Below are 13,058 nucleotides of genomic sequence, written 5' to 3' on the forward strand. Positions count from 1 at the left end.
GGAGACGAATGGGGGCACGGAACCACTCTTGCCATGGGATGTGGGAGGTAGAAAGGCAAGAAAACAAATGTGTGCACATGATCACCCACGCATGCACACACACAAGGCGTCACACAGTGGCACAAATATCTCCACAGATTTCGCAATCAAGTTAGCTAATTAAAAAAATCAAAGTGGGAAGGGGGATAAATAAAGCAATGCATGCTAAATAGTTATATTTATCTTACAAACAGGTGTTAATTGGTGGCACGACGGCTCTATGCAGATGAGCTTGGCGGCCGCAATAACAAGATGGGGCAATACGGTGCAATGCAACACATTTAGGCAGCTTCATAAAGAGGGACGATGCAAGAGAGAATGCATCGATGTCATGTCATCGTAGCCATGACATGTTTTAATGTGTAATATCACCATGTCTACATGTTTGTTTTTACTAGCTGCTTGTTGGCTTGTTTGTGTTTGGTGGGCCAAAGACACATTTTCACCACATTAAAGATATGCTATTCTACATGTATAAACATACAATAGTCAGATTCAGCATTAAATATCGAAAATCACTTCCAACACTCCCCTCCCCCAAATACTGACAGTACTGTAATCACCTCTTACATATTAATTAATTCCCACATTAAGTTTGGTATTCGTCAAAATGCTTCCTATTCAGAGGGCTCGCTCTGCTCTGATAGGTCCAATCCATCACACTGTACCAACTTTGTCCAATAGGCATGCCTTTATCTATTAACTCCCAATTAATATAGAAGTGTGTCGGTAACTCTGGCACTATTGTGTGACTTGATTTTGCAGTGCAATCTAGCAGAAAATAAGTTTAAGGTGTCACTGAGCATTAAAACAGCTGGAGCGTGGACACAAGTTTGTTTACTCAGTGTGTAAAACTCAAACATGCGTTCTAGCAGAAACATCATCGCCATCTGCACAACATCAAAACCTGACATACAACAAACCAACACATGATCTGTCTGAGTCGCCCCTCTTCATTAGTACCCAGAGAGAATGCGGCTCATTAATGAAAGTCATTAATGCGGGCAGTGGAGCGCTGGGTGGCTGCCAACACCCCGACTGCTGGGTGGCATGGAGGGGGGAGACGGGTAGAGATGCAGCTGCTTCTCTCAGCGTTTCTCCAGGGGAGATGGAGGGAGAGTTGGAGGAAACAGTGGGAGAATGTGGGGGTCTCAACTTATGAGTTGAGGGTACGGGCTTGATAGAGGGTTGGGGGTCGTTGCAGGCGTGTGCCATCTTAACGCTGCGGAACATGGGGCACGGCAGACGCCATTTTGAGGGGGCGATGCAGCGAGTCGCCATTTTAAAGTGATCTGCATGGGGAGAATGGGAATTGATAAAATCCCAACCTCAGATAATGCTAACTTTTAAAACATGATTTGACTCTTGGAGATGCTGCTTGATAACTTGTTTGGTCACATGACTGCAACTGATATTCTTCGTTTCACTAATCGATCAGTTTCTCTCACATTCACAGAGAAAGCATTTCGCATTGTCTTTTAGTTCCAAGTATGAGATGATGTAACATAATGCAAAAGCCCTTTCTAGAGCCAGGGTATATTTTGTCCGTTGTGGGCTCCCGTAGATACATGGCTGACCCACTGCATGTGAAGATGAACAGAAACACAGATTCTTAGTTTTAGGCTTATATCTGTCACTTTCTATTTCTACCAATAAATCCCTCTGTGGTACACACTTCTATTTTAAACGATATATTAAAGGGGACCTATCATGCAAAATGCACTTTTGTACGTCTTTTATACATGAATATGTGTCCCCGGTTTGTCAGGGAACTCACCAAGTGTCAGAAAACACAAGCCTCTCTTTTCCTCCATACCCAAATCTCTAAAAACGGGGCTGCAACGGATCTAATACAGACTGATACAGATTTGAAATTGTTCTGACGTCAGAAACGGGGTGCTCCGCCTATATGGGCAACTCTCCACCTATCAGGGGAATGAGAGGTTGCGTGGCATGGTAACAGCATGGTAACGACGCTCATGGCTCACCCCCCTGCTGCAGCTCATTCGCCACAGAATCAGCCCTTGCAAAAACAGGGCTGGAATACAGCAAATAGAGCAAAATGAGGCATGGCCAAAATGCATGATCCGTTTGATATTATGAAAACAATTTTTATATAGGTATGGCCCTACAATATATTATTCAAATATAGCATGATAGGTCCACTTTAAAAGAAAATCGGTAGAATGTAGCAGTTTTTACTTGATATAGTTTTGTCTACATTCTGGTGCTCCACTACCTCAGAACACTGACGTCGGCACATCCTCACACTGATCCTGTCGCCTGGTCTTGGGCTCAGGACTTGTTCGCTTACTGACGAAAGAAACACTTTATGCTTTCAAGTAATTAGCATTAATCAGCCATGCTATAGTAGACCTAGCGGGCTACTATATCGATTTAAGAAGCTAATCAAGGAAAAGCTTAATGACATGCCGATTAAATTACTCCAGAATATAAATTACACGTCTGACTAAATTCTATGGGATCCAGTATAATAGAACGTTATTTTAAGTGTGGTTTTCTGCAGTCAGGGGACTTAAGCTGATGAACTCATGCAGGCTGGTTGTTCATATCTATCTTTCTCTAACATGCATAACTGGGAGAAAACAGTGTATACTGTGGTTTAAAAAAAATTAAATGTTCAGTATTGTAACAATAGAAATTAAAGACAAATCAAAGAAATTATATATTTACAACTTTAATTTTTATTTCTTTAAAATAAGATAAAGGAAAATGTGTTATTATCAATAGTACAAAAATGTATCAGAACACAGAAGAATATACAGGACAGAGCATGACAGTGACAGCTTAGGGAATTATATATATGTTCCAAACAGGTAAAGGTCCTTGGTATATTATGAGAAATAGAGGAAAAAAAGGACTTGTCAATGGAAGACTGGATCTTTTCCCGCAGACAAAAAAGGGAAACTTATTGAAAAATGGCTAAAATGTAGTCGACTTGGCACCAACAAACCTGCTCTCTTTCCAGTTTTAGCCAACATGCTAGCAAACATTCTCCAATAAATAAGGCACTACGATGGGCCCGAAAGCAGGGATAGTGTGTGAGAGAGCGTGTATGTGTCAGCATGTGTGTGTGAATAATCTGATGACAAACGTTCACATTTTATATCGTGCATAAATACTTATTCATCTTAAATCACTCTTAAGATATTTCTATTAAAAAACAATGACATTTATATCTGGGAATTTAAAATATGTCTAGGACCTGACATCCATATTTAACATGAACATTTAACAAATTGTTATAGCAAAACAAAGCGTGTGACAGAAAAAAAATACAAACATATGATGTGCTATTTGATAACCTTTTTTTTGGTTTAGGGACAGAGCAGACGGACCCTTCCTCACAAAGACAGGCTGGTATGAGTGTGTGTGTATGAGTGTGTGCGTCACATGTTGGCAGAGCGCTTCCCGGCCCCCTGCCAACATGCTGTAAAACAACAGGCTATGTAGTGATCAAGTGCAATAATTAAATCATCACTTCCCACATATGTTGATACAGCTGTTTGCATAGAGACAGAAAAACTGTGTTCTGGTACGGCATTAATTCTTAAAGTCTAACTTAAAAGTACAAGTGGAGAAGATAAACATGTTACTGGTTAAGGCATTTCTGACACTGAAAGGTAAAAAGCTTCGGTCCGTTTTGTTTTGTCTTAATGTTTGGCACCACAAGGAATAGCCAGAGGTTAACTGTAAAATCTGGAAGCAGGTCAAATCAAGCTGCAGCACATTATGGAGAATCAAACTTCTCTTCACTCTCTTAGTCAGCAAGTGTTTGTTAATGAGGCACAAAAACTGAAATGAACAGTCCATTCAGCCGCAGGAAGTCATTGAAAATAAAGTCCCTCTGGCAGGCTTTTTAAGTTTCTATCCCACCTGTGAGATGGAGATGGATGGAGTGGAAGGCTCGTGTGGTGGGTAGACTGTCAGTGAAGGTCAAAGTCCCATTGCAAATGACTCACACTCAGTGGATTAGCTGCAGTGGAGCGGGTGGGGTCTACATCTCGTGGGTGGCGAGATGATGTTCAGGGACACCGTTAGCATGAGCCACCACCGTGTTATTCTCGTTGAGGCGCCTCACACGATACATTTCATAGTGGATGCTGCTGGTGATGTCCTTAATGTTCTGCATATGGCTCCTGCAGGAAACACACACACACACATTAAAAACCAGTAGAAGACATGGACAAACCTTCACGCTTGCATTATGGCATTTCTGGCTTCTTAAATGATATCTAAATATTGAAATAATAGTTTACATTTTTAGAAACTAGCTAACTGAACATTTGGTGTAATATCCATATGAGATGCAAATTAATATTCAAAGTAGAGCATAATGTCATGTCATAAAGCAAACACTATCACATAAGGCTGCATGAAATCAGACAGAATTTAAGATGGAGACAGGTTTTCTCACCTGATGAGGAGATCCCGTAAATAGGCAAACTCGCAGTGGGCTATGTTCTCAACTAAAGGAGAGAGAGAAGTTATGAGTTAGCATAAACAATCATAAATGAGCTAAAAGACAAACAAAGGCACCAAAAGACAGACAGTATGACATCTGTGATCTGTGGCCATTATGTTTGCTAAACAGTCCACTGGGTGGAGTCAGTGATCTCAGTGAGAGGAAGCTGTGGAGGAGATTCCTCTCTTTCAACCCTCGGACGCCCACTACAGATGCGTGTGTCTGCTGAGAGTCCTGCTGAAGAAATAACACTGTCTGCAGGAAATGAAACTAAATGAGACACTTCATAGAGGGATGGTGCCTCCTGTCTGGAGTGGATAACATCATTAAATATTGGAAAATTAATCAGCAGTAGACATGGATGTTATCAAAAAACAACACTGTACAGAGACACTTCTAGCTAACCATGCTTATAATTCTTTAAAAAAGCTAAACAAAACACACACAAATAATAACTAGGGTTAGGTTTTTCCCCCTAGATTTAATAAATGTGAGCAAATGACAAATATGAATTTCTTATGTGAGAATCCAATTACATTCACTTCACTGGGGTTAATTGGCACGACACATGAAATTAATAAAATACAAAAAGTGAATACAAATGTTATTCATTATGAGAACAAAAAAAGATAAAGACATATAGTCTACTGATTATAACATAAAGAGATGTTGGAACTAAATGATAATACAAGGTAATTATTATTGTGTAGATAAAGAAAATCTACTGATAAAATAATTTAAAAAAAGAGATAATCATAGTAGCGATAAGACACGACGGCCATTAATCATCCAGTGTATCTTTTGTGATACAAGAAGGGGATGTGTGGTGTGTGTGGTGTGTGTGAGTGGTGTGTGTGAGTGGTGTGTGTGTGTGTGTGTGTGTGTGTGTGTGGTGTGTGTGTGTGGTGTGTGTGTGTTGGTGTGTGTGTGTGTGTGTGTGTGTGTGTGTGTGTGTGTGTGTGTGTGTGTGTGTGTGTGTGTGTGTGTGTGTGTGTGTGTGTGTGTGTGTGTGTGTGTGTGTGTGTGTGTGTGTGTGTGTGTGGTGTGTGTGTGTGTGTGTTGTGTGTGTGTGTGTGTGTGTGTGTGTGAGTGAGTCCTTTTAAGTCAGACTGTCTGCGGCAGGCCTAATCGCATCATTGTTTTATTGACTGACTGGCTCTAAGCTCTTTACACATCTCCCTTTCTGTCCTCTCAACAAAACCTCTTCCGAGTAAGTTATGTGCAGAAAAGTCCTGAAAGTGACTCTGAAAACAAACTTAAATAGAAGAACCTAAGAGGAAGAATGGATTGAGACGTGGAGGTGATTTACCTTCAATAGTTCCCCACTTGGTCTTCCTCCCCAGCAGCCTCCGGCCGTTGACCTGGTACTCCTGGTCGCTGCCCACCACAGCAAAGGGGATCATCTCCTGCTCACAGATTCAAAGGTCAGACAATGGAGTCAGAAACCATTCATGTTAAGTACATCAACAATAATGGATTCAGGGTAACAGTGCATTGTGGAAAGGCATGTCTGAGCATAAATGAGGATTAACAGAATCACAGCTCCTGCCACAAATATCTGTGATTGCTTTGAAAGGATCCCCTCACCCTGATCTTCTCGTTGATCATTCTGTCCTCGGCGTCTTCGTCAAATTCTTTCTGAGGGTACACGTCAATCCCGTTGGCTCGCAGCTCTTCTCTGATCTGGAGACACATAAAACACTTTTAACCCAGTACAGTTTTGAAAGGATACAAACTAAGGCCTTTAATTACAGGAGTAATTAGAGGAGCATGCTTGATGGAGTCTGTAGAGACATCAGACAAATGGACCTAAATCTGTGTATAGATTAAAGGGGTATTAACACTAATCTGCCTTCTAATCTTTTACAAAAGTTTGGATTTAGCTACTGATCGCAGTCTGAATACAAAGCAACAGAAAACCTCACAAGATGGATGTTCATGCATAAACCTTTGCACATATACATAAACACGCACATGCATGCTCAGCCTACTTATCGCTAATGACGAGGGTCAATCTTAAAATCCGTGACGACTGCTAATAAAAACGTACAAATGAATCGCTGCTGCCTTATTAACCTTGTAGAATAAGTGTAGCTAGACATTAAAAAGAAAGAAAGATTTGTTTGAGTTCTTGGTGGAATATAGCCATGCGTTTTGAGTGTCAAAACTGAGAGGAAAGAGTTGCTGCTCCACAAACATGAGAACATTAATGCATCAATACAGAGGCAAACATATTATGTTTCTAGATTACAGATGTGGATTTAATGGGAGGATAATAATACATTTTCAATCAAATAATGCAGAAATCAGTCAAGGAATAATCAAGAATGAATGTTACCTTCTTTTTGAAGAAGTCCCTCTCCTCCAGGGTGAGTGTATCCGCCTTAGCGATGACCGGGACGATGTTGACCACCTTACTGAGACGTCTCATGAATTCTACATCCAGAGGTCGCAGACTGAGAGGGAAAGAGACAACATGAGAAAACAAGGGAGATGAATTGAGTTTTAGAACAAAGCTCCTCCAGCAGGGGGCAGATGTTCCTCACAATTCTCCCGAATGAAGAAATGCTGTATCTTATAACAATGTGTTTCCAGTTCACATTTTTACATCCAACTAATCATACTCAAAAATGTGTGTGGACAGCTAATGATGAGGTTGAAATATATTTGTGGTTGGTTGAGAGGCCTTTCCTGCATCTGCATGTGGTTATCGCAGTGGATTCTGGTCTAGCTAACAATACTTCAAAAAGGACGGGTCATTGTCAACAAGCAGTTTTCGTGCACTCATGCAAGAGCACATCTCAAAAAGACAAAAGTGTGGATTTAATTGACTGCTCCCAGACACAGACTCCCTCTCCCTCCCGTTAGACTTCTAAAGGCGATCCCAGAGCAGCTGCTGGCCAGCCCATGTGACATCTGCAGTGTTGGAGTGTTGGATCGACATGAAACGCTGCTGGATGAGGCACAGAGACAGGGGGCTATTTTACACCAGCCCCCCTGCCTGAGTGAAGACAGGCCATGACACAAAAATGAATAGAGGTGCAGCACTTGAATGCCACTCTATCTCTCAAATGTGTGTTGAAACTAGGCTGACAATCCACAGCTGCTTTCAACTTTTTCCAAGACTGCTCTGCACTCGACTAGAGTTACACAAATGCACAAGCTATAAAAATGTGTTGTGAATCTATCACTTGATGGACACATGAGACGTGAGTGAGTGCACTCTGCCCCTAATGTCTTCTGCTTGTATACGCCAACCCCATGAGCTCCGAACAGTGAGGGGCTGAACCAACACAGTGTGGAGAGAGACTGCAGTTTATAAAGTCCGATCAGAGCCAGATGTGTGTGTCTGTTACAGATCCATGGAAAGAAACTCTGGACCGTGTGCTGCGTTCAGGGGCCGGATGGGAGAATCTTTCCAGTGTGTTTGTGTGTGTGGACTGGTGTTCTGGGATACGTTGCGTCAAGGGCGCCGGAAGCGGGGGGGCCAGGGGGCCATTGGCCCCCCCACTTTTCAGCCCTGCCCCACATTTTCGCAGCGGCGGATGCCGTGTACAAATCCCGTTTCAATAATTCCCCTCTACTCTAAAGTCACATCTAAAACGCGATCTGATCTAGCTGTGTATATTTTGTTATTTTTTATTGTTATATTCAATCTCACTAGCTACAGGCATTTTTGAAGCTTGTAAAGGGAAGATGACAGCTCGCCTCTCACGTGCCACTCTGCTCTTCCACAGCGCCGCTCCCCCTCCCTCCGCTGAAATTATGAATGTAAGGCGTATAGTAATCAGATAACACGGCAGGGTCCGTTACAGTTTTTTTTATATCTGATTTCAAATAAACAAAGTCTTGGCTTTCAGAATATTAAACTTGTTTCGGCAAATTCAGATGATAAATACAACTTTGAAGCTTGTAACGGCATAATTACAAGCGGAGAACGGAGTAACTACGTCACTGCAGGCATAACAACAGCCGGTGTTTCTCGTGAGTGTTTTCCCCGGGAAACAAACACAACATACACAAACACACGTACACGGCGCGGAACACTGTACAAATCCCGTTTCAATAATTCCCCTCTACTCTAAAGTCGCATCTAAAAAGAACGCCATCTGATCTAGCTGTGTAGGCTATATTTTGTTATTTTGTATTGTATTTGTATTCAATCTCATTAGCTACAGGCATTTTTGAAGCTTGTAAAGGGAAGATGACAGTTTTCACTCGCCACTTTGCTCTTCCACAGCGCCGCTCCCCCTCCCTCCCACTGAAATTATGAATGTAAGGCATAGTAATCATAGATAACACGGCAGGGTCCGTTACAATTTGTTTTTATCTGATTTCAAATAAACAAAGTCTTGGCTTTCAGAATATTATACTTGTTTCGGCAAATTCAGATGATAAATACAACTTTGAAGCTTGTAACGGCATAATTACAAGCGGAGAACGGAGTAACTTAACGTCACAGCAGGCATAACAACAGCCGGTGTACACAAAATACACACTCGCAAGTTTCCCCCAGACCAGTAATCCAAACGAAAATATCTTCCCCGAGTAGTATTTTGATCATTTTCTCCGCTAATAATCAATCAGATCGATCCAGAGAAGAGGACACTTTGAAGGCTTTTTTCTCAAAATGATGACTAGTCATTATATAGGCTAATGTGACATATTTTGCTTAATGTTTGGAGTACAAAAACTATCCTGATATATCATTAGAAAGCTAGGAATCTCCTCTTTCCAACAGTGTATACAACTCAAAATGTGTCTTCGGGTCAATGCGACTGATTTCGATAGAGCAGATCACTTTGCATTAGGTAAAATAAAGCACGCAGACATAACAGGAAGAATATGTACATTTTAACCCAATCAAATAGGACATTGTCACGTTTCAAATGTACATTCAAATGTATCCATGTAAATTACAACCAATAAAAAAGCTTAGATTTGTTTATTTGTTACGTTGTTTACTCTACATGCTGGCGGCACAGGGACGAGGCACGCAATCCCTCTTCAGTGAAGTGGACAAGCTTCTATGGCTGTTTGACTGTGCCGATGTCCAATGCAACAGCTGAGCGGAGCTTCTCCAGCCTCCGTCGGTTGAAGACGTTCCTTCGTTCAACTAGTCCGAGCGCCGCTTAAATCACCTTCTCTTCCTCCACATCCACAAAGATTTGACCGACGGCCTGGACCTCAAAAAAGTGGTCCGGAGTTTCTGCTTTGCCAGTGAGCGAAGGGAGGTTTACTTTGGCAAAATGTAGAAAGATTAAGTAGATTTAGCCACGTGGGGATTTTTGTTTTGCTTTACCCTATGTATTGTGGGACATTTGTTTGAAGGTTGCTCCACCCTCACCTGTTATTGGACATTTTAGTCATGTGATTTTAATTACACGACATCACAGCTTGTGTTACTGTTAACAAGCTTGTTATAGGCCTATGTTCTTTTCACAAGAATTGTTGTTTGGTTCGGTTAAATAAATAATGTATGTCCATTTCTTGAATTTCTTGAAATAAGTGTCATGAATTGCATTACCTGTAGCCAGAGGTAGGCTACCTGACCGGTCTCAACGCTGTGTGTGTCCGTCAGGAAACACGCTGTTTACAAGTAGCCTAGTTCCAGGCTTCCAGCTAACATCCACTGATAAATTGCGATGTTATCAACCTCATGATAACCTCATATTTTTTAACTTAGGATCACCTGTGTTTAGTCTAGAAAAAGGTAAATGTGTGCATGTTATTATAAAGTTGTGTATATTTACAGACTGTTGCAAAACCTAAGAAGCTTGGGTGCATTCACACCTAATAGTCCGTTTTCTGGTGCGCACCAGACGACAGTTCGTTACATTGTTTGATTTTTGAGAAGGTTCGGTTTGCGTTCACACGGGCCAAACTCAAACGGACTATAAACTTTAAACACAAGTCATGTGCACGGAAATGCTGTTCAACCATTGGTCAGACATTAAGGGGGTAAAAACACAAATCCCGGCAATTTCTACTGGAGCCTCCGCCATGGAGCATCGGGACTTTCGGCAGGTTATTCTCATGCTGCTGTTAATCTGGAGATCAACAGACTCTAGCGGCCCGCGCATATGATTATATAATCAGACAACGTCCGTTAAAAAACATTATAACACATATAATGAGAGACGTTCTGCAGTAAGGAGGGGCGTTTCACCGACGACAGGTGTTCTTACTTTTATGTAGCTGACGAAGAATTTTTACTTTACACGACACTGTTCAACACTTCATTCTGCTTCACTCTTTAACTAAGCAACCGCGGATGTCTTGAAAGACTCTTTCGCTAAAGATTTTTGAAGATATCTGCGTTCTTGTGACACGTAAATACTACGCTTCCTATGTTTTGGTGCGGACTGCGTTCACACCAGCAATGAACTGCTCCAGAGTTCGCAAGCAAGCGCTCCGAGACCACCTATTTTAGCGCACCAGAGTCCGGTTGTTTAGTTCACTTCAGAGGTCTCGGACTGCGTTCACACCGACCCAAATGAACCGCACCAAGCGGCTAAACGCACCAGGGTTCGATTCAACCGGACTATACAAGGCAGGTGTGAACGCACCCTTATAAACATCAGGTTTAAAACTAAAAGAGCTTTACAAAAAAGTAGGCTAACACAATTAAAGATGTTTGGAGTTTTATTTGAGTTATTAATTTACATTTTTTTGTCAAAGAGATGCTGATTTGAAACCGTTGTTACATACAGTTACGGCATTTCCTGTTTCTGCCAGAGAGAGGGGAGGCCGTCCCAAAGCTTGCTGCTGTGTATACTCCCTCCATCTGACAGGAGGGAGCCTGTGTCACTCCACGGAGTTCACTCCGTCACGGAGGGGGAGTGTGTAGGGGTAGGGTGTAGGGCGTGGTTTGGGATTGGGCCATACACACGCACTTTTTTGGCCCCCCCACTTCTAAAATGAATCCGGCGCGCCTGCGTTGCGTAGTGCCGAGCGGAAATGTGTGTGTGCGGCTTGCATGTTCAATATGTTGTGTAAGAAATGTTTCACATTACTCCACACTGCATCAATTACACCTGATGTAAAAAGATGTTTTGAATGTTGATCCCCTTTGGCTTACTTTGGACTTTTAGGTGGTCTTCTTCACTTGTGTTGAAGAACTTCCCCACCAATGACATTGTGTGCATGCAGCTGTGCTTAAGATACCCAGATACCCCTAGATGTGTGTGCATTTGGAAATATGAGACCTCTGGCAGATCATTCTGTACATCTCTAATACTTTTGTTGTTGTTTGAATTAAACAGTCCTGCCAATGGTTCCCACTATTCCAGCGATTTTGTGGCTATAATTCGCCTAGCAATGCATCAATGCACCAACCAATAAAGGGTTGGATAAAACTGAAGGCTTTAATGTATATATTTTTTCTACATGATTAAATGTACATTTTGTAAATATGCAGCCTGTACAATATTTGGTTAATGAGAAAGGAAATGCATTCAACACTTTATTTAGGGCACACACAAGATGCATTGTTGAGTAACCCCTGAGAGTAAAGCCCCATTTACACGGGAACGCAAACGAACCGAATTCGATATCAAAAATGTCTCCCGTTCACACGGATACGGCTCAATAAACGTGTCCGTCCACACGAGACCGCTCGACCCACTGGAGACGCTGTAGTACATATGCCGGGCCTGTAAGCAGCGTTGTACTTCCGCCACAAAATACACCAAAAGCAGCGAAGAAGACCCCCGAGCATGGTTGCCTGGTTGTCCTTCTGTTTATTCTCCGCGGTGCATTTAGCAACATGTAGTTCTCCATGTCCACTTGTTGCTGATGGTTGTGGTAGAGGAGCTGTAGATTTTGCACTAACAATCGACCATGCTACAGGCGGGGCTATGGCTTCATCGTCATCAGGAAAATTATCGTATAGGACATACACACAGAGCCGTTTGGCCCCCCAGAGCGTTCCGTACGCAGATCTATCCACCTTGGGACCCGTTATCGTTTGCGGGGTCTGTTTCCGCGGTTCGTTTCCGCGGTTCCGTTACGGCCTCGTGTGAACGAACAGGCTATAGGAAAGAGAAAAGTAGCGGATACAACCCGTTTCGTTCCCGTGTAAACAGCACCTTAGTCTAACTAATGTTTGTTTAATCCGCAGGGGGGCCTTTAAGCTAAGTTAGCCAGCTTTGTCTTTACAGTACAAACATGAGCTGTGTCAATCTCCTCATAAATCTCTCGGTAATAAAGCAATTTTCCTAAGTTTTGAACCTTACCTTCAAGTATCTAACATCTTGTGTTCTCATCTAAGGGCCACTGATGGCAGCACTAATATATTTTAAGTATGTTGTGCTCATATTTAACACTGTTAGAATGCGTCCTTACCAGTGTCCCGTCGGAGGAATAAAATAAATGCAGCAGTGGACTCTGGAGTCTGGAATCCTTTTCTTCCTGTTGATGTTGATCTCTTCCTGCAGGTACGCCTCGTACTGGTCATTAATGAACTTCATGATGGGCCTCCAGCTAGACCGTGGCAGGGGTGGATTCAGGGAATGGTGAGATAGAAGGTACA

The 13,058-nt window shown here is 42.2% G+C and overlaps 1 protein-coding gene across 5 annotated transcripts in view; it reads right to left on the reverse strand.

The window, feature by feature from the left end:
• Window positions 1-2,721: 2,721 nt before the first annotated feature.
• Window positions 2,722-13,058, reverse strand: part of LOC117548417 (septin-9-like) — a 123,832-nt gene continuing 113,495 nt past the window's right edge. For all 5 annotated transcript variants that reach the window (XM_034219708.1, XM_034219710.1, XM_034219709.1 and 2 more), the window contains 6 exons: window positions 12,872-13,009; window positions 6,864-6,981; window positions 6,113-6,208; window positions 5,835-5,931; window positions 4,478-4,529; window positions 2,722-4,199 (listed from right to left, as the gene is read on the reverse strand). In XM_034219708.1, the coding sequence (XP_034075599.1) occupies window positions 4,058-4,199; window positions 4,478-4,529; window positions 5,835-5,931; window positions 6,113-6,208; window positions 6,864-6,981; window positions 12,872-13,009 (643 nt within the window). In that variant the 3' untranslated portion in view covers window positions 2,722-4,057. The remainder of the gene's footprint in view (window positions 4,200-4,477; window positions 4,530-5,834; window positions 5,932-6,112; window positions 6,209-6,863; window positions 6,982-12,871; window positions 13,010-13,058) is intronic.

Source organism: Gymnodraco acuticeps, unplaced genomic scaffold, assembly GCF_902827175.1.
Source record: "Gymnodraco acuticeps unplaced genomic scaffold, fGymAcu1.1, whole genome shotgun sequence".
Lineage (NCBI taxonomy): Eukaryota > Metazoa > Chordata > Actinopteri > Perciformes > Bathydraconidae > Gymnodraco > Gymnodraco acuticeps.